Source organism: Odocoileus virginianus, chromosome 2 (genome assembly GCF_023699985.2).
Source record: "Odocoileus virginianus isolate 20LAN1187 ecotype Illinois chromosome 2, Ovbor_1.2, whole genome shotgun sequence".
NCBI classification, from domain to species: Eukaryota; Metazoa; Chordata; class Mammalia; order Artiodactyla; family Cervidae; genus Odocoileus; species Odocoileus virginianus.
The window spans coordinates 11,767,343-11,793,827 of NC_069675.1; the positions used below are offsets into that span (position 1 = coordinate 11,767,343).

A 26,485-nucleotide genomic window follows, 5' to 3' on the forward strand; every position below is an offset into this window, starting at 1 on the left:
AGCATTTAACCAACACATGAATTGAAAATGAAAATCTGTGGTTGATGTAACAAGGGAAGCCAGCAGACATCATCTTTGGCCTAATCTGAATGCACTTAGTTACCAAGTGGCTGTAGTCTAGGGGCCAGAGGTTTTTAGTGCGGTCTGAAAACGATGGTGGGAGCCACATTTTCCAGACTATGAAACACAGGGCACCTTGTTTAGTCAGCACAGTTTAGGTCAAATGTGGTTATGAAAAACAGATGAATTCTGGTGATCAAGTTGTACTTTGACAAATATTCCATTGTTTGAACATGCAGTAATTTCTGAAAAATGTGAAGCAGCCTGGACTGCAGAGATTGAGTTCTCTCTTCTCAACTCCCTTGCCTGCTCACAAAGGTCTTGTCATCATGGGGAGTAAAAATAACATGGCAGAAGAAGTATATTAGATACCACTCCCCCCGCCCCCTTTTCCCTTTTCTTTGCTTTACTGGTAAATCAAGCAGTTTTGGGCAGGCTGTTTTGTCAGCTGGAGGTCTTACACTTATTCTGGGCTTTGGGTACAGCTTTTGTGCTTCAGTTTTATGGATAGTGGTGTGTTCTAGTGAATTAGATACTTTGAGTTTATCCCATTAATAGGAAAATGGTACTTGAGGTTTAGTGAGACGTTGTTGTATTTCACTGGCTCTTCTGGTCATGACCTAAGAGTCATTATTTCATCTAATGTCTAAGCCTAGCTCAAGAGGCTTATCCCTAGAGCTCTGTTCCTATAACTTAAGAACTATAATAATAGTATAACAGGCCAGAGCTACTTGATGCAGAAAATTTCACATAGAATCAAGTCTTCTTTGATGGCTTATTTTTCCATTTTTGTGCTTGTGTTGTATTTTTGTTGTTGTTGCTTCAGGGCTTTTGTCTTACTTTACTCCCTTGATTCATTTACCCATTCAATAAATATTTATTGCATACTTATTGTATACAGAGTACATGATCTGGCCTTCTGCCTTTGAGTTGGATTTTCATTTTGGATGATTTAGACTTATGGTGTATAGTATGGTAACCATCAGCCACATGGCTTTTGAGCACTGGAAATGATGGATAGGCTGAATCAAGATATAAGTATAAAGTAAGCATCAGATTTCAAAGACTTAGTGTGAACAAAGGAGTGAAAATTATTTTATATGTAATTTTTATATTAATTAGTTCAGTTCATTTAAATTGCTCAGTTGTGTCTGACTCTTTGTGACCCCATGGACTGCAGCACTCCAGCCTTCCCTGTCCATCACCAACTCCCAGAGCTTGCTCAAACTCATGTCCATTGAGTCGGTGATGCCATCTAACTATCTTATCCTCTGTCATCTCCTTCTCCTCCTGCCTTCAGTCTTTCCCAGCATCAGGGTCTTTTCCAGTGAGTCAGTTCTTCACATCAGGTGGCCAGAGTACTGGAACTTCAGCTTCAGTATCAGTCGTTCCAATTAATTACATATTGAGATGATATTTTAGATATATTATGTATATTATTAAATGTTAATTATATATATCATATTAACACATTATTAAGTTTTACATCACGTTTTTACTATTGCCTCTAGAAAATTTAAAAACTGCATATGTGACTAACATTTGTTGCTTGCATTATATCTCTGTTGAACATTGTTGCTCATCATATATGAACTCTGATTATTTTTTCTCCTCTCTCTTATATGAAGCGGTCTTGGTCTTTTCTAGTATTAGTATGTTTAACATTTTTATATAAAAACTAATCAACCACAATTATTATACCTTCAGTTTTTTTTTCAGTTTTGATGATGATCAGCACATGTCAAAAATACCATCAGTTTGTGTCAAAGTGGTATATCATTTATGAAAAAATTTGTAATCTTAATGAATATTTCTGAGCATCTAGATGCTTAATAAGCTGACATTTGTAACAATAATGATTATTGGTCAGAAATCTTGAGTGTAATATTCTCATGAATTCTGCTAGAACTTTTATATAAGCTACTGAAATCTTAGGGGAAAGTTTCCATTTTTTTTTTTTAAACTATTCTAGCTACAGGGAAGTAAGTCATGGTAGTTGCATGAGCTGTAAAATATGAAAGAAAGAACTCATCTCTAATCTTGAACATTTAATAATTTATAAAATTCTGAGTAAGTGTAAAATGGTGCAGTGCATGTTTAATACTTCTTTGTGAGGATTACTTTTTGTTGCTGAAATCTTCAGTGCATTGTGCTTTGAGAATAGACTGAGGAAATTTTTTGGATGACTGTCTGGCTATATCTTTGAAAATATTGGTTCTTTCATGCCCTGGGAAGTCTGCCAAGATATAAATATTGCAGTGCCCTACAGATGGCTTTATTTTTTAGAAGCCTGAAGCTAAATCTTCATTGTATATACTAGTGTTGGAGCTCTGCAAGTGATTGTGGCAGTATTAACATCTTTCGTCATCATATCTCCATGGTTTGGATTTAGTTTGCCTTTCATTAGGTAAGTCATATTTGGTGTTAGTGGCATACCTGAATTTGGGAAAGTCTTTAATCTCTCGAAGTCTCAACTGTGGTATAGATACTTTTCAGGACTGTAGGGACTTCTGTGACTTGAGACGCCGTCAGGGAACAGTCCTGATGAGGAATGAAGTTGTGGGCAACTTTAAGGGAGGAGAGAAACAAAAATCTCCTGCTATGGAATTGCTTAAGCAGAGGGTGGAAGCATGGATTTTAGCCAGGAAGAATCATATTCATCTGGATAAGGTGAGTTCCACAATAGGAAGCCAGAAAGGTAACTATCATTCTTTCCCTCTCTCTCTCTTTTTTTTGTTACCTTGTACTGACACATCTTTGCAATGAACTTATTAGGAAAAAGACCAATCAATCTGAGAATATTGTTTTTACTATGTCTTATACTTTGAGGAGAGATTAAAAAAAATGAGACATATTCTTATATTCAAGAAAAATTGATATACTGGAACTACTTTGGTGGTTCAGTGGTTAAAAGTCCCTGCTTCAAATGCAGGGTGGTGTGGGTTTGATACCTGTTATGGGAACTAGGATCCCACATGCTGTGCAATACAGCATAAAGTAGAATAGGCTAGAATAAAATAGTAAGGTCAAATAAAAATAACTTCCTTGAAAAAAAAAAAGTGATATAGATAAGACATGAGATGAGTACCAGTATGTATGCTGCTGCTAAGTCACTGAAGTCGTGTCCAACTCTGTGCGACCCCATAGACGGCAGCCTACCCGGCTCCTCCGTCCCCAGGATTCTCCAGGCAAGAACACTGGAGTGGGTTGCCATTTCCTTCTCCAACCAGTATGTATAGAAGTATTTAAATTTGGTAAAGGGAATCTATGAAAAATCCACAGCAAATATCATATTTAATGACTAAACTTTACAATGATTTCCGATAAGTCAAGAAGAAGACAAAGACAAATACTGGGCATGGCAAATACATGCCAGCCTCGTGATCCTTATTCCCAAGGTTCTAGACCAAGGAAAAAAGAGGAAAAGATAGATTAAAAAAATTATACAACATACCTAATGGCAGTTCTTTAAATGAATTATACTCATCAAGAAGATACAGTTGAAAATAAATAAATCCTTTAATAGGTTAGATAGAAATTAACCTGAAAAATGTGCAAGTCCTTTATGATGAAAGTTTCAAATTTCTATTAAAGGACATGTAGGTGTAGAAAGTACTGAATAAATGAATAGTGAGATACTCTTCTAACAGAATGTCTGAACATTGCAAAATTGTCAGTTTCTCCCTAATTTTATTAGTTAAGTCAATGAAATTCCTATAGTAATCACAATAGAAAGACTGTGGTAATATTAAAATCCTCTTTTTAATTCATCAAAGTTGCTGTGCTGTAAGGTATAGGCTAGTGACTTACTGTCAAGACTTGAGGCTGCCACGTTGTGATGGCCTCTATCCCACAAAAAACTCTCCTTCATTTCCACAAGAATGCATTTATGAGGGTTTTATTTTGGCATTGTTGAGAGTGGCAAATAGTGGAGGCAATCTAGGTATTCATTACCCAGGAACTAGATGCATAAAATTGGTACTTATAGATGATTGAATGTAATATGAAACACATACCAAGCACTGTAAATGATGAATAATACTTATATATAACAATATACTATAAAGATTTCAGAAATACAGTGCTGAAGATCAAAGTAAGAAACAATACAGTTGATAGCTCAGTATCATTTATATAAATTAAAATTAATGCATAAACTAGTACTGTACATACTTACCTCAAAGATGCATTTTTATATAAATAACTATGAAAGATTCATTTGAATAACAGGTCATATATATAGTAAGATGGGTGTTTACGTTGATAAAGAAACTGAAGTTAGGAATGGAGTATAAAAGAGAAAAAAATTAAAATGTGTAATACTATATACTTCAACAGTTACATTTTGAACTGGGGTAGTATTATAAAGTCAGTTCTTTGCAAGTGATACCCTATTATAATACTCTTAAATTGCTTCTACCCACTTGTCACATTATCAGATAAATTCCATTAGCATTTATCAAAAGTCTGCTGGGAATTTACTATAGAGCTATATTTACCCTGACAATCTTGACAAAGTTGCCACATAACTTCTACAACTTGAAAACTAGTAGTTCTTTTTAAGATCTTTGGTGTATGTGTCAAGCCACACAAAGTGGCTTTCCTTATCTGCTTTAGAGAATCAAAATAGAAAAGACTTTGGTCAAACTTAAAGCAAAGAGTGTGTACACATTTGTATTCCTACAGTGAATTTTAATCACCATACATTCTTTTTAAAAGTCAAGCTTTCAAAGAAAAATAATTATACCAAAACTCAAGTAATGCTTTAATGCAGTCTGCTTTATTCATTCAACAAATATTTATTGCTGGTACATTTCATTCTTTAAGGGTGAGTTTTGAACCAGTTAATACTCCAGATTCTGAAGAGGTACATCAGGGATTTCGTTCTTTGGAAAAAAAAAGTTACTTGCTGAAAGTCTCAGCACCTTTGTAAACATAAATGTCATTGAGAAGTTACTTGTTCTTAAAGTGGGAAAGAAATGTAAATGATATGGATAGCAAGTTTTTGTTTTTCATATAAGCTTTTCATCTCCAATCCATGGATAAAACATTCTTTCATTAAAACAACTTGATTGAAGTTCCCTGAAACCGCAGTGGATCTGTCTACCTACCAGATTGGTAGGTAGACAGATCCACTGTGGTTTAGTTTATTGTGACTTAGTCTTAAAAAAAGTTTGATTTGGTGGAAGGGAGAGTTCCATAAGAAAATCTTCGTCCATTCATTGGTGGAGAATAAAAAAGCTGTCTTTATTAGGTTTCTGGAAGTAGAGACTGTGGAACTAGACTGAAAAGCCTGTATAGAAAAGGGTATAATAGAAACAGCATGAGCTGGTATCAGACAGATTTGTCTTACTATCAGTGTACTTTGCCAAGAAAAGTCAAAGTCGCTCAGTCCTATCTGACTTTTTGCAGATAGGCCAGAATACTGGAGTGGGTAACCTTTCCCTTCTCCAGGGGATCTTCCCAACTGAGGGATCTCACATTGCAGGTGGATTCTGTTAACAACTGAAGTATCAGGGAAGCCCATAGCTTTTCTTATAGTTGTAAGAAAATATACTTTAAAGAATTGTTGAGAATAGTAAATAGGACATTAAAATTGTTTTTATAAAGCATATACTAGGTACAGTGGTTGCTCCTGCCTGCATGCTAAGTCTCTTCAGTCATGTCTGACTCTTTGCGATGCATAAAGTGTGGCTGACCAGGCTCCTCTGTCCATGGGATTCCCAGTCAGGAATACTGGAATGTGTTGCCATGCCCTCCTCCAGGGGATATTCCTGACCCAGGGATTGAACCCGTTTCTCTTATGTCTCCTGCATTGGCAGGCAGATTTTTTTTACCACTAGCACCACCATACTTCATAAAAATAAGCTCCACTTAAGAGTCTTGAAAAGGTAGGAGTTGGATTTAGGATTTGATGAAGTAAAAGAGGCATGCTTAACAAATGCTTTATTATATACAGTCTTATACCATGTAATTTTGTTGTAGGCTTTTTAAAACCTGAAGCATAGATTATTTTCTCTTTTATCAGAGTAATTAAAATAATTTGTTGCTTGTGGTTTATATGAAAGATACTTTGTGAAAATGGCAAGCATGGAAGATCCAGTTTAACTTTTAGAGCTATATCTATCTTCTCAAAGTTCTTACAAATATGAAAATAGAGAAGGATCGAACTTTAATCCTCATTAGAAGGAAGGATAGTTTTTGTCTTTTTTCTCCATTTGACAGTATTACCTATGTGTGTGTTAGTTGCTCAGTTGTGTCTGACTCTTTATGACCCCATGGACTGTAGCCTGCCAGGCTCCTCTGTACATGGAATTCTCTGGGCAAGAATACTGGAGTGGGTTGCCATTCCCTTCTCCAAATATTACCTATAGCTGTAAGGTATTCTACAGTCAGTGTCCACACTGCTGCATTCTTTCAAGTTTAGGATACCAGTCTGACAAAAACAGGTTTTATTGTGAGCATCATACATTGACTTGGTAGTTGAGGGAAGGCAAGTTCAGCAAGATTAATTGAACTGCCTAATGTACATGTACTCTGTATATATCATGTGAAATACCAGGCTACATGAAGCACAAGCTGGAATCAAGATTGCTGGGAGAAATATCAATAACCTCAGATATGCAGATGACACCACACTTAACGACAGAAAGCGAAGAGGAACTAAAGAGTCTCCTGATGAAGGTGAAAGAGGAGAGTGAAAAAGCTGACTTAAAACTCAACATTCAGAAAATTAAGATCATGGCATCTGGTCCCATCATGGCAAATAGATGGGGAAACAATGGAAATAGTGACAGACTTTATATTTTCTTGGGCTCCAAAATCACTGCAGATGGCGACTGCAGCCATGAAATTAACAGATGCCTGCTCCTTGGAAGAAAAGCTGTAACAAACCTAGGTAGCATATTAAAAAGCAGAGACATTATTTTGCCAACAAAGATTCCTATAGTCAAAGCTATGGTTTTTTTCAGTAGTCACGTGAGAGTTGGCCATAAAGAAGGTTGAGAGCCGAAGAATTGATGCTTTTGAACTTTGATGCTGGAGAAGACTCTTGAGGGTCCTTTGGACTGCACAGAGGTCAAATCAATCAATTCTAAAGGAAATCAATCCTGAATATTCATTGGAAGGACTGATGTTGAAGCTGAAGCTCTAATACTTTGGCCACCTGATGCAAAGAGCTGACTCATTAGAAAAGACCCTGATACTGGGAAAGATTGAAGGCAGGAGGAGAAGGTGATGACAGAGGACAAGATGGTTGGATGTCATGACTGACTCAATGGACATAAGTTAGAGCAAGCTCTGGGAGATGGTGATGGACAGGGAAGCCTGGCGTGCTGCAGTCTGTGGGGTCGCAGAGTTGGACGTGACTGAGCAATTGAACAGCAACAGTGGATCACAGTGCTAGTGATTGGCAAAAATAGCAGCTAAGTTTCTTTTTGTGTTGTATTTGATACCTCTTATTGCTTTTCTGATTATTAATGTTTCTGTTGCCGGGGCAAAAGTTGTACAGTAAGTAAAAAAAACTTTTTATATAACTATACATTCTGAACATACTACTAAAAAAAATAGATTGACATTGTTTTGCATTCTTATCTGGTATCTAAAATTTGAGGAAAAAGAAAAAAATATAAAATTCTTAATTAAGAAAGCAATGCTCTTGGTAGTTTTGGGACAAATTTTTTTTGAAAATAATAGTCATGGCTTTCCTTCTTATGTTAGCAAAGCCCTGGAAATCAGATATAAGGATGTGGAGAAACTCAGTCATATTAAACCACATATGTATTGGCTTAGAAAAATGACTGCAATAGAGAAAGAAGGTAGACAAATATGTTTAATATTTTGCCCTTGGATTAGGAGTATTGGCTTATGAGGAACTCTAATAATGTGTTAGTGTCGTCATACAAGGTCTCTTTGGATATGTCAGGGTTCTGCAACTACCGTGTGAAACTGTAGCCTCGCTGGGTTTGTTCTGCACAGTTCATCCCAAGCGTTTATTTTTAATTAGAAATTATCCTGTGCTCGCTCTCTGCTCTTCACTCTAAACCTGACTTGGGAAATTCAGGAGGGGAGAGGCTGGTGATAGTTTTAAAAGGATCACTGCCAGCCCTAAGTTAGGCAAAGCCAAGCTCACTCTGGACTGGTCTTAGGATAGATCATCCTTCCTTGAGTTGCCAAATAGCCCTTCATAATGCCAGTTTATTGTGCAGTTTGTTCCAGGATTAAGCTTCACTTGGACCCTCCCATTCAGAAAAGAGCAAGAATTTTCCTCTTTCCAGCCATAGTTTTTTTACTCTCTTCAAGGAAATTTTCAAACAGACCTTTTGTTGAAACTTTCTACAATGCCAGATATCTTCTGTTGTCTGCAGTCATCCTGTACAGTTATTATAGAGTTGCATACTTGGTTTTTATAGGGAGGAGTCTTCAGATTGGCAGCCACCTTGTCTGTAGGCAGAGTGGTAGATGGCAGGGTCACAAAGTATCAATTTTATGGTTTTCTTATTGCTACAGGATGGTGAGTTCCTTTCCAGGTGCCAGCTGTTACTCTAACCCTGTCTAACTCTAGACATAGCACAGGAACCACTTTTATTCTCACTTATCAACTTTGAAGAAGGCACTTATTTTTTTTCTCTTCTTATGTTCTTTATCTCGGGATCTGACAGTTTCTATACTAATCATTCCAGTCTGTCTGTTCTAGGCTCTTTCTGCCCTGACCTGGTGAGATCATGGACACTGTGATGCCTTTGATATTTATTTTTCACCTAAATGTCATTGTTCATTGTTTTAAAAAGTTGAAAAATTTTAAGAAACCAAATTACTGGTAATTCACCACAATTTTGGCCTACTTTCTTACAGACATTATTCTTTGGACACATTTCATATACTTTTTACATAAACTTAATTATACTGTGTGCCTTTCTTTATACTTTGCTTCCCCCTTCCCTTAATAGGTACATTATCACAAATATATGTTCAAGTAAATACAGATCAGCATTATTGTTTTTGTTTTCAATGTGTAGGTTTCCTTAATCTAATGTTGTAATTAATCATGATAGTAATAAAAAACAGTAATAATGATGCTGATGATGTCAGTGTCTACCATTTATTGAGGACTTAGTATATGCTAGGCATCGTTTTGTATGATTTGCATACATCGTCTTGTTTTATCCTCCTAGCAATCCTAGCAAGTGTGTGTGTTAATATTTCTGTTTTGCAGGTGAGGCAGTTGAGACTTAGAGAGACTAAATAAGTTGCTTAAGATCACAGAGTTAGGAATAAGCCAGGGTTCTAACCCATACTGTAAGAATGTGAACCTGAGTTCTTTCAACTGTGCATGTTAAGTATTTTTTTAAAAAATCACTCATCTGATGATTACTTTAGGTAAAATATTAAAGTGAGTTACAGGGCAGACATATTTTTAGCTTCCTGATACTTAATCTCTCAAAAACATCATGATAATTTGCATTCCTTAAGAATTTAGGATTGCGATTTTGCCATATTTCCAGTAATATAGAGTATTGTCTTTTTTCTTTTGCTAACTTTGTAGCAGGAAAACAAATGGTAGATTGGTGAATTTTATTTGTATTTTAAAAATCACTTGATTTTGGCCTTTTTTTTTTAACAAAAATTATTCTTTTTTTATTATCACATTGTTTTTAGTGTTTTTTTCCCATTTATTTTTATTAGTTGGAGGCTAATTACTTTACAATATTGTAGTGGTTTTTGCCATACATTTACATGAATCAGCCATGGATTTACATGTGTTCCCCATCCCGACCCCCCAACTCCTACCTCCCTCTCCACCCGATCCCTCTGGGTCTTCCCAGTGTACCAGCCCTGAGCACTTGTCTCATGCATCCAACCTGGGCTGGTCATCTGTTTCACCCTTGATAATATACATGTTTTGATGCTGTTCTCTCGAAACATCCCACCCTCAACTTCTCCCACAGAGTCCAGAAGTCTGTTCTGTACATCTGTGTCTCTTTTTCTGTTTTGCATATAGGGTTATCGTTACCATCTTTCTAAATTCCATATATATGTGTTAGTATACTGTATTGGTCTTTGTCTTTCTGGCTTACTTCACTCTGTATAATGGGCTCCAGTTTCATCCATCTCATTAGAACTGATTCAAATGAATTCTTTTTAATGGCTGAGTAATATTCCATGGTGTATATGTACCACAACTTCCTCATCCATTCGTCTGCTGATGGACATCTAGGTTGCTTCCATGTCCTGGCTATTATAAACAGTGCTGTGATGAACATTTGGGTGCACATGTCTCTTTCAGATCTGGTTTCCTCAGTGTGTGTGCCCAGAAGTGGCTGGGTTATATGGCAGTTCTATTTCCAGTTTTTTAAGGAATCTCCACACTGTTCTCCAAAGTGGCTGTACTAGTTTGCATTCCCACCAACAGTGTAAGAGGGTTCCCTTTTCTCCACACCCTCTCCAGCATTTATTGCTTGTAGACTTTTGGATAGCAGCCATTCTGACTGGCGTGTAATGGTACCTCATTGTGGTTTTGATTTGCATTTCTCTGATAATGAGTGATGTTGAGCATCTTTTCATGTGTTTGTTAGCCATCTGTATGTCTTCTTTGGAGAAATGTCTGTTTCTCACCACTACTATTCAACATAGTTTTGGAAGTTTGGCCACAGCAATCAGAGCAGAAAAAGAAGTAAAAGGAATCCAGATAGGAAAATAAGAAGTGAAACTCTCACTGTTTGCAGATGATATGATCCTCTACATAGAAAACCCTAAAGACTCTACCAGAAAATTACTAGAGCTAATCAACGAATATAGTAAAGTTGCAGGATATAAAATTAACACACAGAAATCCCTTGCATTCCTATACATTAACAATGAGAAAACAGAAAGAAAAATTAAGGAAACAATACCATTCACCATTGCAACAAAAAGAATAAAATACTTGATTATATCTACCTAAAGAAACAAAAGACCTATACATAGAAAATTATAAAACACTGATGAAAGAAATCAAAGAAGACACAAACAGATGGAGAAATACGCCATGTTCATGGATTGGAAGAATCAATATTGTCAAAATGACTATACTACCCAAAGCAATCCCTATCAAGCTACCAACGGTATTTTTCACAGAACTAGAACAACTAATTTCACAATTTGTATGGAAATACAAAAAACCTCGAATAGCCAAAGCAATCTTGAGAAAGAAGAATGGAACTGGAGGAATCAACCTGCCTGACTTCAGGCTCTACTACAAAGCCACAGTCATTAAGACAGTATGGTACTGGCACAAAGACAGAAATATCGATCAATGGAACAGAATAGAAAGCCCAGAGATTAAAAATCCACAAACCTATGGACACCTTATCTTTGACAAAGGAGGCAAGAATATACAATGGAAGAAAGACAACCTCTTTAACAAGTGGTGCTGGGAAAACTGGTCAACCACTTGTAAAAGAATGAAACTAGAACACTTTCTAACACCATACACAAAAATAAACTCAAAATGGATTAAATATCTAAATGTAAGACCAGAAACTATAAAACTCCTAGAGGAAAACTTAGGCAAAACACTCTCTGACATAAATCACAGCAAGATCCTCTATGACCCACCTCCTAGAATATTGGAAATAAAAGCAAAAATAAACAAATGGGACCTAATTAAACTTAAAAGCTTTTGCACAACAAAGGAAACTATAAGCAAGATGAAAAGACAGCCCTCAGATTGGGAGAAAATAATAGCAAATGAAGCAACAGACAAAGGATTAATCTCAAAAATATACAAGCAACTCCTGAAGCTCAATTCCAGAAAAATAAATGACCCAATCAAAAAATGGGCCAAAGAACTAAACACACATTTCTCCAAAGAAGACATACAGATGTTTTTAGTTTTTTCAATTGAAGTATATTTGATTTACAAAGTTGCAACAGTTTCAGGTATACAGAAAAGTGACACATACATATACATACATGTGTGTATACACACATGTGTATTTTCTTTTTTAGATTATTTTCCATTATAGATTATTACAGGATATTAAGTATAGTTCTCTATGCTATACAGTGGGCTTCCCAGATGGTGCTAGTGGTAAAGAACCCACCTGCCAATGCAGGAGGCATAAGAGACACAGGTTTGATCCCTGGGTTGAGAAGATCCCCTGGAGTAGGAAATGGCAACCCACTCCAGTATTTTGGCCTGGAAAATCCAGGACATAGACAGAGGTGCCTGGTAAGCTAAAGTCCAGAGGGTCACGTAGTGTTGGACACGACTGAAGCGACTTAGCACACATGCTATACAGTAGTCCTTGTTGCTTGTTTTATATATAGCACTGTGTATCTGTTAATGCTAAACTCCCAGTTTACCTCCTCTTCTGCTTTGGTAACTAAGTTTGTTTTCTATGTCTGTGAGTTTATTTCAGTTTTGTAAATATGTTCATGTTTATCATTTTTTAAGACTCTGCATATAAATGATATCACGCAGTGTTTGTCTTTCTCTGACTGACTTCAATTAGTATGGTAATCTCCAGATCCATCCATGTTGCCACAAATGGCATTATTTCATTCTTTTTTGTGGATGAGCAATATTCCATTATGTGTGTGTATGTGTATATATACACACACATATATATAGAGAGCACATCATCATTATTCATTCCTCTGTTGATGGACATTTAAGTTGTTTCTCTGTCTTGACTATTGTAAATAGTGCCACCTTGAACATTGGAGTGCATGTATCTTTTTGAATTAGAGTTTTCTCTGGATATATGCCCAGAAGTGGAATTGCTGGACTATATGGTTGCTCTATTTTTAATGTTTTAAGAAACCTCCAGATTGTTCTCCGTAGTGGCTGCACAAATTTACATTTCCACTAACAATGCAGGAGGGTTCCTTTTTCTGCACACCCTTTCCAGGATATTATGTTTAGAGTTTAAGATGGTAGCCATACTGACTGGTGTGAAGTGATACTTCATAGTTTTAATTTGCACACCTCTAATAATTAGTGATGTTGGGAATTTTTTCATGTGCCCATTGCATATCTTCTTTGGAGAAATGTCTATTTAGATCTTCTGCCAATTTTTTTTATTGGGTTTTTTTATGTTAAGCTGCATGAGCTACTTGTATATTTTGGAAATTAAGCCCTTATTGATTGCATCATTTGCAATATTTTCTCTCATTCTGTAAATTGTCTTTTCATTTTGCTTATGGTTTCCTTTGCTGTGCAAAAGCTTGAAAGTTTAATTAGGTGAAGAGGGTTAAGAGGTGCAAACTTTTAATAATGACAAAAAGTCCTGGAGGTGTAATGTACAGCATATTGACCATAGTCAGTGATATTGTAGAGAATACTTGAAAGTTGCCATAAGAATAAATCCTAAAAATTAATTTTGTGTGGTGATGAATGGTAACTGGACTTATTGTGGTGATCATTTCACAATGTGTACTATCTAATCTGATAGCAAATTATGTTATATATAAGACATAGCTCAATAGAAAGCTTTAAAAAAAAGATATATTGAATTGACAAAGGGCTACATAGATCAGTGGGACAGAATAGAAAATTTAGAAAGATAAATATATGTGACAAAGTTACAGAAACAATTTAACAAATGGTGCTAGAATAGTTGCATATTCACACAGCAAAATAGTGAACCTTGAGTTACTTCTCACATTTTGTACAAAAAGTAACTCAAAATGTATTATGATTTAAATGTAAAATGCAAAACTAGAAAACTTTTGAGAAAAATAGAAGACCCTCAGACTCTAGAGGTAGACAGAGTCCTTAGACTTTACTCCAAAAGCACTTAGCACAAAAAGAAAATAATTGATAAATTGAACCTCATCAAAATTAAAAGACCCTGTTAACAGGGTCAAAAGCCAAGTCTCAGAGTGGGAGAAAATGTTAGCAAATGGCATATCCAAAAAGCACTAGTATCTCGAATGTATATAAAGACTTTTCCAAACTCAACTATAAAAAAGTAAACAATCCAGTTATGGTATGGACAAAAAACACACAATAAACAGTTTACCAGTACATATGTACAGATGGAAACTAAGCACTTGGTAACATCTTTTGTTTAGCATCATTAGTTATTAAAAAGAATTAAAGCCACCATGAGCCATCATTACACTCCTTTACAATAGTGACTATACCAAATACCATTACGATTGCTGATAGGCACATATATGGTGCAGGTCACTCTAGAAAACAGTTTGACAGTTTAAAAAACTCAACATGAAACTATCATGTAACCCAGCAGTTGCACTCATGTTTATTTATCCCAGAGAAAAGAAAGCTTACTTCAGATATTTTACATACTTTATAGCAGCTTTGTTCATAATAGCAGCAAATGGGAAACAGCCCTGTAATCTTGCAGGAGATGAATAGTTAAAGTATGGTCCATTTATACTGTAGCATCATGACATATTATTCAGCAATGTAAAGGAAAGAACTACTGATATTTGCAGCAACCTAGATGAATCTTCTGGAGAAGGAAACAGCAACCCACTCCAGTGTTCTTGCCTGGAGAATCCCAGGGATGGCGGAGCCTGGTGGGCTGCTGTCTGTGGGGTCGCATAGAGTCGGATATGACTTAAGCGACTTAGCAGCAGCAGATGAATCTTCAGAGATTTATGCTGAGTGAAATAAGTCAATCTCAAAAGGCTGCACACTGTAAAATTCCATTTACATAAGTCTTAAATAACAAAAATTATAGGAATGGAGAAAACATTAGTGCTTACCGAAAGTTCAGTAGAAGGTAGGGATGGAGGGAAGTGGGTATGGCTATAAAAAGGACACTTGTGGGATCCTTGTAGTTTTGGAATTGTGCATCCTTGACTGATTGTATCACTGTCAGTGTCCCAGTTGTGATAGGGAACTGTAATTTTCTAAGATGTTCACCTTTGGAAAACCTGAGTAAAGGCACATGGGATCTCTCTCTATTAATTTTTTTTATAATTGCATGTAAATCTACAGGCCTCTCATAATAAAAAGTTTAATTAAATATTGGTATTGAAGCAAAGTTTATTTAACTTTTAGTTTCCTTTTTTCTCTTAACCTATATTCTTATATTTTTAAGCAAACATCAACTGAATATATTTATATTTTTTTTGTTTTTAGATATTCTGCCTGTTTTTCTGAATATCTGAAGTTCAGTATGACAGATTTTTAAAATTCTTATATTCTAAATTTGTCTGTTTCTGTACAGTTTCTGTTAATGGGGGAGAAAAGGCATAGATTTATTTATACAAAATTCCTCCAGTCGTCACTTAACTATATAAAGGGCTGTTTTGGGAGGTGGTTTGGCAAGTTTGATTTTGAAAGGCAGGGAGCAGCCATGTGTCTTTAATGAAACAGCCATTACATACATTTATATATCATAAAAATAATGTGTATAGTTCTATCAGTTTATAAAGTTCTTAGACTGAGCCTCAGATTTTTTGCTTTTCCTGGTGTTGACTTCCTCTAATATACATGAGAAGTCACTTGAAATCTATATGCTTAGTTCTTCTTGTATAAAATCTTGTAATGTACCTTGTGTTAAGCCAGCAGTTTCTGTTTACTTATTGTTAATAGTGAGGACTGTTAATAATGTCTCATTGCCTTTCATCTCCATGAAGTGATTTGTGTGTAACAACTGTGACATGATGATATAATTTTTATTTACATTTTTAGATGGTATCTTTTTCTGTGTGCTCTTTAGTAACTGTTCAAAACCCTGTTCATTTTGGCAACATGAAAAAGATTAAGAGATTGGGAAATATTAAAGTTTTAAATTTTGAAGCACTTCAGCAGTTGAAAAGATTGACAGTTGTGAGTTAGAAGAGACTTCTAACCATCATAATCAAATCACCATACTGTATGTTTTAAACTTATACAAAGATGTAAGTCAATTATTTCTCGGTAAAATTGGGAAAAAAAAACATGAAAAAAAGAATTTTGTTGCTGATTGTCTACAAATTGATTAAATCATATTATAGTATACAATTAGCACATTATTTGTGCATGTAATTGTGCACAGTTATATACAGATTATTCAACTTATGTTTTTTGTAACAAAATAGGACACTTATCTTAAAAGTGAAATCCAAGTCTTTTCCTGATCAATTACCTTAATCATAGAGGAAGTCTGGGTTTCTGTTCTAGCCAGGTAGGTAGGTTGTAATTTTAAGCAGTTTGGTTTGCTAAGCATGATTAAGACACTGTTCCCTTTGAGGTTTACCCTTTCGCTTCTAAGGTACAACTGTTTATCATCTTAGGTCAAAGGTTATAAAAAGTAGTCATCAATTAAAGCTTTATTGGTTGTAATTGGTAATGCTATGAAAGGAGGCAGCCAAACTGAATCTAATAATAAAAGACTCTTTGTTAAAATATTTAATAAATTAACACTCTCTCATGGAAGAGGGGAAGCTAATTACAAAGCCCAAGATTGTTAATCATAATGTTTACTTTCTTCAAAAGCACAAACCCAACTATCCATAATCATTAGACATTAGATTTCTTTCTTTTCTAAAATTCTGTTGACTTCTGTCATTCCCGGAGGGGATGTTCTTTTCTATGGCTCAGACTTGGGGTATGGCAGAAAGAGGAAATGCCAAGACAAACATAAGTTATAAGGGGCATCTTAAAAATAAACAGGATTCTGTTAGAACATCAGATTGCCGTTGCTCTTCAAAAAGGGTCAGAAGTTTATGTAGATTTACTCTGTAGGCTAAGTGAGTAATATCAAGAATTGAGGCATTTAGAAAGTAATGTTTTTTTGTTTTTTTCATGGTAAATTATCTACCAGAGCAATTATCCTTTCCACATTTATGTTGTGGACATTTGCGGTTCTTGAATTTTAGACATTTTTCAAAGCCATAATGTAGTTAAGTGGAGCTGTGACACAATACTACCTTCACAACTCTTGAATGATCTTGCCATGAGAACTCTGTGAATGGGCTTTTACATCTGAGAATCAAATGGTCTAATGAATGTTTCTAGATTTAAGAAATAGGGGACATCTTGGGTTTGTTCTTTACATGTGTTTCTGTAGTCTGATCTTTAAGTCACTTCTAATGAAAGAAAATCCTGCTTTGGGCTTGCTGTGCAAATTAGCCATATGGTGAAGTGTAATATCCCGCTGAATGTCATTACGGTGCCCTGTGATATGTGCTCCCCTTTTCACATGGAAGCAAATTAAAATAGCCCTTTCAGGTGGTGTTTTTTTTTTTTTTTAACACTCTGAATAAACCTGTCTTCACTTGGATGCTGGGACAGTTTAAAAGGGTGTTCTCCAGCTGCATTCAGGGCGATGAAATTATAGGCTTTGCTCAAGACCAAATGGAAATATTGCTTCCTGTAGGCAAAGCCGGAAGAACCTTGTATGTGATTCCCTTCTTCCATTTCTCTCTCTTGTTCTCTGCATACTTGTCCATAGTTGTTTCTCAGTCCAAGGGTTCACTTTGTTTTGTTGTGATGGATGGGAAGAATTCCGCCTACTCTCCAGTGAACCTCATATCAGTCTCTACCATGGAAGATGCACTAGATGAAGAGCTGTTTAACCAAATAATGGCATAGTAAATATTTAATAAAGAAAATAGAAGATCTCTTCCTCTTTCTGTTATGTAGACATATTGCCCCATGAGGAAGTATTGTCCCAGCATAAGCTGTTTTTTTCCTATGAAACTGGACGTGTTTCCACTAATGTTTAGGGACCTGGGGATCAGTAATTGTATGAAATGTTCAAGATGTTTCTGCATATAGGGTACACTGTTACCTTTTATGAAGGAAAGAAATTCAGGAAAGGTCTTTCATCTGACCTTCTCTTTTTCCACTAAGAGCAAGGACCGCATGATCCTGATTTATTTGATTCCTGGTGTGACCTACTATAGCAACTATAATTTGACTTTGAGCTTTGTTAGCAATGAATTTTATCGCTTTTATTTGTATACAAAAACAAAAGGCCGTACTCATTTGCCTACAGTGAGTGACAATACTGTGTGGTTTTTTTTTGTTGTTGTTGTTATGTTTATATTCAGACAAGTCTAGACACGTGAGAAATTCAAAGTCTTCACTTGTGTTTTTATTTTGAAACATTTATTCATAACCCATGTTTGTTCTGGCATTTGTATGACAGTCTGTAGCATGTGTTTGAAGAAAGGCAGTTGGAACAGTGTTGTGCAGTAAAAGTGGATCATACTGGTTTATGATGTTCTGAAAAAATCAGTGAAAAGAATATATATAATATGATATATGATCCTATTTACATATGTGTTATGTGCACATATGTGCATAGGTGAAATATCTGTTTGGAGTATCTTCCCTGTTGGCTCAGATGGTAAAGAATCTGCCTGTAATGCAGGAGACCTGGGTTCAATCCCGGGTCAGGAAGATCCCCTTAAGAAGGGAATGGCTACCCACTTCAGTGTTCTTGCCTGGAGAATTCCATGGACAGAGGAGCTTGGTGTCCATGGGGTCGCAAAGAGTTGGACATGACTGAGTGACTAAGCACACACACATGAAATAGTAAGCAGTAGTTATCGCTAGGAGATGGGGATTATGAATGAGGTTTTTTAAAGTTGAAGGTTGATTTATAATATTATCAATATATTAGTTTCATGTATACAACATAGCGATTAAACATTTTTATAGATTATAGTCCATTTAAAATTGTTGTAAAATATTGGCTGTGTTCCCTGTGTTGTACAGTATATCCTCATAGCATGTTTATTTTATATGTACGTAGTAGTTTGTACCCGGAGAAGGCAATGGCAGCCCACTCGGGTACTCTTGCCTGGAAAATCCCATGGACAGAGGAGCCTGGTAGGCTGCAGTCCATGGGGTCGTGACAAGTTGGACACGACTGAGCGACTTCACTTTCACTTTTCACTTTCATGCATTGGAGAAGGAAATGGCAACCCACTCCAGTGTTCTTGCCGGGAGAATCCCAGGGACGGGGGAGTCTGGTGGGCTGCCGTCTATGGGGTCACTAAGAGTCGGACACGACTGAAGCGACTTGGCAGCAGCAGCAGTAGTTTGTACCACTTAATCCCCACACACGTCTTGTCCCTCCTTCCTTCCCTCTCCCTAATGGTAACCATTTGTTCATTCTCAATATCTGCGAGTCTTTTTCTGTTTTGTAATATTCAGTTATTTATTTTTTTATATTTCACACGTAAGTGATAACATGCAGTATTTATCTTCCTTTGTCTAACCTACTTCAGTAAGCATAATACTCTCTAGGTCCATTCATGTTGCAAATGGCAGAATTTCATTTTTTTCTTTTGACTGAATAGTATTCAATTGTATATATTTGCCAAATCTTCTTTATCCACTCAGCTGTTGATGGACATTTAGGTTGCTTCCATAAGTTGGCAGTTGCAGATAGTGGTGCTGTGAAATGGGATGCATATATCTTTTTGAATTAGTATTTTTGTTTTCTTCAGATCTGGATATGTATATATAGGAACATGTGTATCAGGCAACTCAAAATTTTTACCACTCTGTGTATGTCTGTGGATGACTATGAAAGTGCCATGAGTTTTGATTTTGAGGCTACACATAAATTTTAGCAGGCAGGCAAATTTGCAAATTAGGAATCTATGAATAATAATTGACTGTATTTCCTCCTGGTTCCTCTCTTATTAAATGACACCACCAGCCAAACTAGTTACCTAGGTTAGAAATCTCATGTCAGTTTTCTTTCCTTCATATCCTTTACCACATATATCCAATTGGCTTGTGCCTCTTTAAGTACATGTCAGAGTCTAATCCTTTTGTAGCTAATTTCTCCTTCCTTCATTCTGCTTACTACATTACAGTTCCAGGTGTCTAAAACTAGAGTTGAAGTCCAAATATCTTATCATGATTTACAAAGTCTCCCGGCCTTGTCTCCTGTCATATCTCTCCCTTACACCCTGAAGTTCCAATTGTGAAGAACTTCTTTTAGTTCATGGAATGTGTGATGTCTTTTTTCACTGAATCTCTCTCTCTCTACAAGGAACATTTTTCCCCACTTTCTATTTACCTGGCTTATTCTTCTGAGTCATTCTTCAATTATGAGTATAAATGTTATTTTTTTTCCTGAGAATCTTTCTCTAATATTTATCCCTTCCCCAATCATGTGCATGCATACACACACACACACACACACACACACTCAGTTATACATTCCACTCCAATCCATAGGATTTTATAGTTTATTTTAATATAATTGCTTGTTTAATTTCTAGTCTTCCACTGTAGACTATAAATTCAGTGAGGAGATTCTTAGTGTCTTTCACAGGGTAAGCACTTTATATACTTTGTAACTGATTTTTCTGTGACATTGTATGTATTATTTCATGAATTATTGTATAGTCTTTGGAGCACTGTCATTCTAAAAACATAAAATGAAAAAAAACAACTTTTACCTTGCCTTCCTATTGTTTTGTATCTTTTTGTTTATACCTTTATTAGCTTTTCAGGTGACTTTTTTTGGTTTGTGTTTTGTTTTTTTCATTTGAGTGGTTAAAGGAGTTTGAGGCCGAAGTGGCAGCACTCTATTGTGCATTGTCTATTGACCTATTTGTGAATAGGCAGGCACTTCCTCAATTACTAAGCTGTATTGGGCAGACATCTATTTCTCAATTTCTTCCTATAAGCATTGAGTTGACAAAATTGGCCAAGGAAATAGAAAAATCAGAGATGAATTTATTTAACATCCACTAGGGAAAATCTAACTCACTTTTATAAATGGAGAAGCCAGACCTGTTAGATAAATTGGTCTTTTCTTATGTTTTAATTTTATTAAAAAACAAAATGTATGTAGTTTAGAATTAAGTAGAAGTTCATGATTTGGATTTTATATAGAATTTCATCTTCTTTATTTTCTATCATTTATGACAAATAATTAAATTAGTATGGTACTGCTAAGTCACTTTAGTTGTGTCCGACTCTTTTCTACCCTATGGACTGTAGCCCACCAGGCTCCTCTGCCCATGGGGCTCTCCAGACAAAAATAGTGGAGTAGGTTGCCATTTCCTCTTCCAGGGGATCTTCCTGACCCAGGGATTGAACCCGTGTCTTCTGCAGCTCCTGCATTGAAGGTGAATTCTTTATCACTAAGCTACCCGGGAAGTCCCAGTTAGTATGCTGTGTCCTAATTAACAAGGCTTTCCCTAAATTCTCAATTAAGTGTATCTTGGCTCAAAAGTATGTTGAAACTGTAATGTCACACTAACACAATAAAGGGCCTTTTAGGGCTGTTAACCTTAAAATGAAAAGTCCTTCACTGTGTACAAAAAGTAATTGACCTTTAATAATACCACTATGCTGGAAAATGGTGACAAGTAGGGAATAACTTTAACAAACCAACAGGCAGTTTCCACTTATTTCTTAAATATAATTATTTGCTACCTCACTAACTTATGGACTAAGAAAGTCTTGAAATAGCTGTCTTAAGGTTTGTTTTCATTTTTCAGACAGAAAAATTCAGATGTATACTGTCGTGAAAACCTTAGTGTGTTAAAATATTTAAACTACACCACGAGTTGTCAAACCATGACTCTTGTGTCAAGTCCATCATACTGCCTGTTTTTGTATGACCTTGTGAACTTTTGCATTTTCAAATGATGGGCTAAAAATCATTTTTTTACCCATAGAGGACTAATATTTTATGACAGATGAAAATGATATGAAATTCTAATTTCAATTTCTACAAATAAGGCTTTATTGGAACAGAGCCATACTCATTTAGATATTGTTTATGACTGCTCTTATATTACAGCAGCATGTAGTATACTACAACTGCATGGCTCAACAAAGCTATTTACAGTTCTGCCCATTACAGAAAACATTTGCCAACCACTGAGCTACACTATCAAGTGTGCATGATTTAGTACCTTAAATAGCTTTTCCAGTTTAGGTATAACAAAGAAGTCATGTTGAGTAAGATTCTTCAGACTTTTGGGAAGGTGAAAAAAACTGAAGGTAGATAGTACATGGAAAATCTTCCTTCTGTGCAAGAGACCTGTGTTCAGTCCCTGGGTTGGGAGGATCCCCTGGAGAAGGGAATGGCTACCCACTCCAATATTCTTGCCTGGACAGAGGAGCCTGGCGGGCTATGGTCCATAGAGTCGCAGAGTCAGACGTGACTGAAATGACTAACACTTTCATAGTAAACCTATCTTCACATGGGCGGGGCTTTCACTTTCATCACTGATTTCATCTTATGTTTTAAATAAGTATTTGAATAGTGGTTATTATTTATCAAGACAGTATTCTAAAAGCTTTATAACTCTTGATAATCTTTATAACAAACATAGGAAGTTGGCATCTCTACAAATAAGTAAGCCATGGCATGTCTACTAGTGAAAGGTGAAGAGTTAAACAGTGGAAGTTAAATTAATGAAAGGGAAATTATATAGCTAGTCATATGAGTTATACTGTAGGAGGAAATGACAGCCCACTCCAATATTCTTATTGGATAATCCCATGGACAGAGAAGCCTGGCGAGCTGCAGTCCATGTGGTTGGGAAGAGTCAGACACAACTGACTGATGGAGCACGTGAGTTATACAGTTAGTAAGGGCTGGGCCATAATTTGAATAAATTCATCTGGTTCTAAAATCAGTACTCTTAACGACTCTACAATGCTGCCTCTCCCTTTCTACTTTTGTTTATTTAGAGAAGTCTTGGGCTGCAAGTAGACTTTAATAATAGGTGAGCATCATGTTTTAACAGTTTTGAGCTCATATCAGTTTCTAGGGTTGTTATAATCAAGTACCACAACTCGGTGGCTTAAAATAAGAGAAATTTCTTCTGTCACTGTTTTGGAGAGTAGAAATCCAAAATCAGGATGTTAGGAGGCTGTCCTTTCTCTGAGATTCTGGGTAGAATCCTTCCTTGCCTCTCCGCAGCTTCTGTGGTGGCCAGCAGTCCTTGATGTTGCGTTGTATCATTCCAGTCTCTTCTTGTGGCTCCATGGTGAATTCTCCCCATGCTGTCTTCATATAGCATTTTCCTCTTCTTATGAAGACACCAGTTATGCTAGATTAAGGGTCACCCTGCTATAGTATGACTGCATCTTAATTTAACTAATTAAACCTGTAAAGACTTTTCTAAATGGTCATGCTGTGAGGTCTGGGGAAGGACATTAATTTCGAGAGGACACTGTTGAACCCTAGTTACACAGCATATAAATCAGCTCTCGTATTCTAGAGTACCTTTCAGTTTAAGCCCAAAAACCCTAAATGAAAAGTTACAGGCCTTTGTTTCTTCCTTTTTGGTGTTAATCCTGTGCTAGATAACTTTCTGTCTGAGAAGACTGACATTATTCTCAACTTCTGCCTTTTTCTGGCCTTCTTTTGGCCTCTTGCTTGTGATTTCTTTGAGACTAGATTTTATTATGGAATTTTCTTCTGGAATGTTCTGTATTTTTTTTTTTAAAGGATCATTTTCTCAACTGTTATTATAACCTACAAGAATGTTGGTTTGTTTTTTTTTCTTGTAAATTTGTGATAATTAGTTCAGAAACCAACTTTGGTGTTTTTGGAGGTTGAGTTCTGACAGTTTCCTCTGAATAATCTTGTGTCCATTTCTATTGGGATTTGTATACAAGGTTCAGTAAGTTCTAATAATTATTTTTGTTTTTTCAATGGTTTTTATTGTTAAAATGACAGATTGTGAGAAATGTGGGACTGCCTTAGCTTCTGACCTGGTAGCTTCTCTTTTCCCATGAAATATTAGGGTGGTTGGCCCAATTGTGTCAACCTATTTCCTTTCGTTTGTTTTACAGGGGGCCCGGGAAACGTTTGAGAACTACTACCGAAAACAAAGGCGAAAACAGGCTCGTTTGGTGCTCCAGCCTCCATCTAACATGGTAGGATAACCACTTTTATTTTTCTCCCTTTTCCATTTTTCTTTTATATCTTTTAATTATTTTCCACTTGTGATTCCCACCCCCCCACCCCCCCCACACACACACCAAATTGTCATTCTGGGACCACTTTTGGTAGATGTGACTTGCACTAAGAAAGTAGCAACTAACATTTCTTGATTGCTATGTTTCAGGCATTCTTCTAAGTACTAGATATGTATTGTCTCATTTCATCCTCACTGTAATCCTATAAAGGTAGGTTGTTGTTGAGTCACCCAGTCATGTCCAACTCTTTGCAACCCCATGGACTGTAGCACACCAGGCTTCCCTGGGCTTCATTATCTCCCAAAGTTTGCTCAAACTCATGTCCATTGAGTCGGTGATGCCATCCCACCATCTTGTCCTCTGTCGACCCCTTCGCCTCCTGCCCTCAATCTTTCCCAGCATCAGGGTCTTTTCCAGTGAGTGAGTGCTTTGTGTCAGGTGTGATTGCCTGGTTTGATCACCTTGCTGCCCAAGGGAATCTCAAGAGCCTTCTCCAGCACCACAGTTCAAAGGCATCAATTGTTTCATGCTCAGCCTTCTTTATGGTACACCATTCACATTGGTACATGACTATTGGAAGAACCATAGCTTTGAGTATACGTACTTTTGTCGGCAAAATGATGTCTTTGCTTTTGAATATGCAGTCTAGGTTTGTCATAGCTTTTTTTACAAGGAGCAAGTGTCTTTTAATTTCATGGCTGCAGTCCCCATCTGCAGTGATTTTGGAGCCCAAGAAATATAGTCTGTCACTGTTTCCCCTGTTTCCCCATCTATTTGCCATGAAGTGATGGGACTGGATGCCATGATCTTTGTTTTCTGAATGTTGAGTTTTAAGCCAGCTTTCTCACTCTCTGCCTTCGTCAAGAGGCTCTTTATTTCCTCTTCACTTTCTGGTGTTAGGGTGGTGTCATCTGCATATCTGAGATTATTGACATTTCTCTCGACAATCTTGATTCCAGCTTGAGGTTCCTTCAGCCCAGTGTTTCACATGATGTACTCTGCATATAAGTTAAATAAACAGGGTGACAATATACAGCCTTGATGTACTCCTTTCCAAATTTGGAACCAGCCCATTGTTCCATTTCCAATTCTAACTGTTGCTTCTTGACCTGCATACAGGTTTCTCAGGAGGCAGGTAAGGTGGTCTGGTATTCCCATTTCTTGAAAAATTTTCTACAGTTTGTTCTGATCTACACAGAGATTTTAGCATAGCCAATGAAGCAGAAGTAGATGTGTTTCTGCAATTGCTTGATTTTTCTGTGATCCATCTGATATTGGCAGTTTGATCTCTGGTTCATCTGCCTTTTCTAAATCCTGCTTGGACATCTGAAAGTTCTTAATTCATGTACTGTTAAAGCCTCGCTTGAAGGATTTTGAGTATTACCTTGCTAGCATATAACATGAGTGCAATTGTGGGGCAGTTTGAACATTCTTTGACATTGCCCTTCTTTGGAATTCAAATGAAAACTGACATTTCCTGTCCTATGACTACTGCTGAGTTTTCTAAATTTGCTGATATATTGAGTGCAGCACTTTTAACTGCATCATCTTTTAGGATTTGAAATAGCTCAGCGGAAATTCCATCACCTGCATTAGTTATGTTCATAGTGATGCTTTCTTAGGTGCACTTGACTTCCCATTCCAGGATGTCTGGCTCTAGGTGAGTGATCACACCATCGTGGTTATCTGGGCCACTAAGACCTTTTTTGTATAGTTCTTCTGTGTATTCTTGACACCTCTTCTTAATATCTTCTGCTTTTGTTAGGTCCATACCATTTCTGTCCTTTATTATGCCCATCTTTGCATGAAATGTTCCTTTGATAATTTTCTTAAAGAGATCTCTAGTCTTTCCCATTCTATTGTTTTTCTCTGTTTCTTTGAATTGTTCACTTTAGGATTTCTTATCTCTCCTTGCTATTCTTTGGAACTCTGCATTCAGCTGGCTATGTTTTTTCCTTTCTTCTTTGACTTTTGCTTCTCTTATTTTTTCAACTATCTGTAAGCCCTCCTCAGACAACCATTTTGCCTTTTTGCATTTCTTTTTCTGGGGGATGATTTTGATTACTGCCTCCTGTACAATGTTAGGAACCTCTGTCCTTGGTTCTTCGGGCATTCTGTCTGTCAGATCTAATCCCTTGAATCTATTTGTCAGTTCTACTGTATAATCGTAAGGGATTCGATTTAGGTCATACTCGAATGGCCTAGTGGTTGTCCCTACTTACTTCAATTTAAGTCTGAATTTTACACTAAGGAGTTCATTATCTGAGCCACAGTTGGTTCTCGATCTTGTTTTTGCTGACTGTATAGAGCTTTACCATCTTCAGCTGCAGAGACTATAATCAGTCTGATTTTGGTACTGACCATCTGGTGACGTCCATATGTAGAGTCGTCTCTTTCTCTTCTGTTGTTGTAACACGGTGTTTGCTCTGATCAGTGTGTTCTCTTGGCAAAACTCTGTTAGTGTTTGCCCCACTTCACTTTGTACTCTGAAGCCAAACTTGCCTGTTGTTCCAGGTATCTCTTGCTGTCCTACTTTTGCATTTCAATGCCCTATAATGAAAAGGA

The 26,485-nt window shown here is 36.5% G+C and overlaps 1 protein-coding gene across 1 annotated transcript in view; it reads left to right on the forward strand.

The window, feature by feature from the left end:
- The window catches only part of EXOC6B (exocyst complex component 6B), a 675,781-nt gene that overhangs the window by 327,507 nt on the left and 321,789 nt on the right, over positions 1 to 26,485 (forward strand). The window contains 1 exon segment of the mRNA XM_070476359.1: positions 23,795 to 23,878. Within this exon segment, the coding sequence (XP_070332460.1) occupies positions 23,795 to 23,878 (84 nt within the window).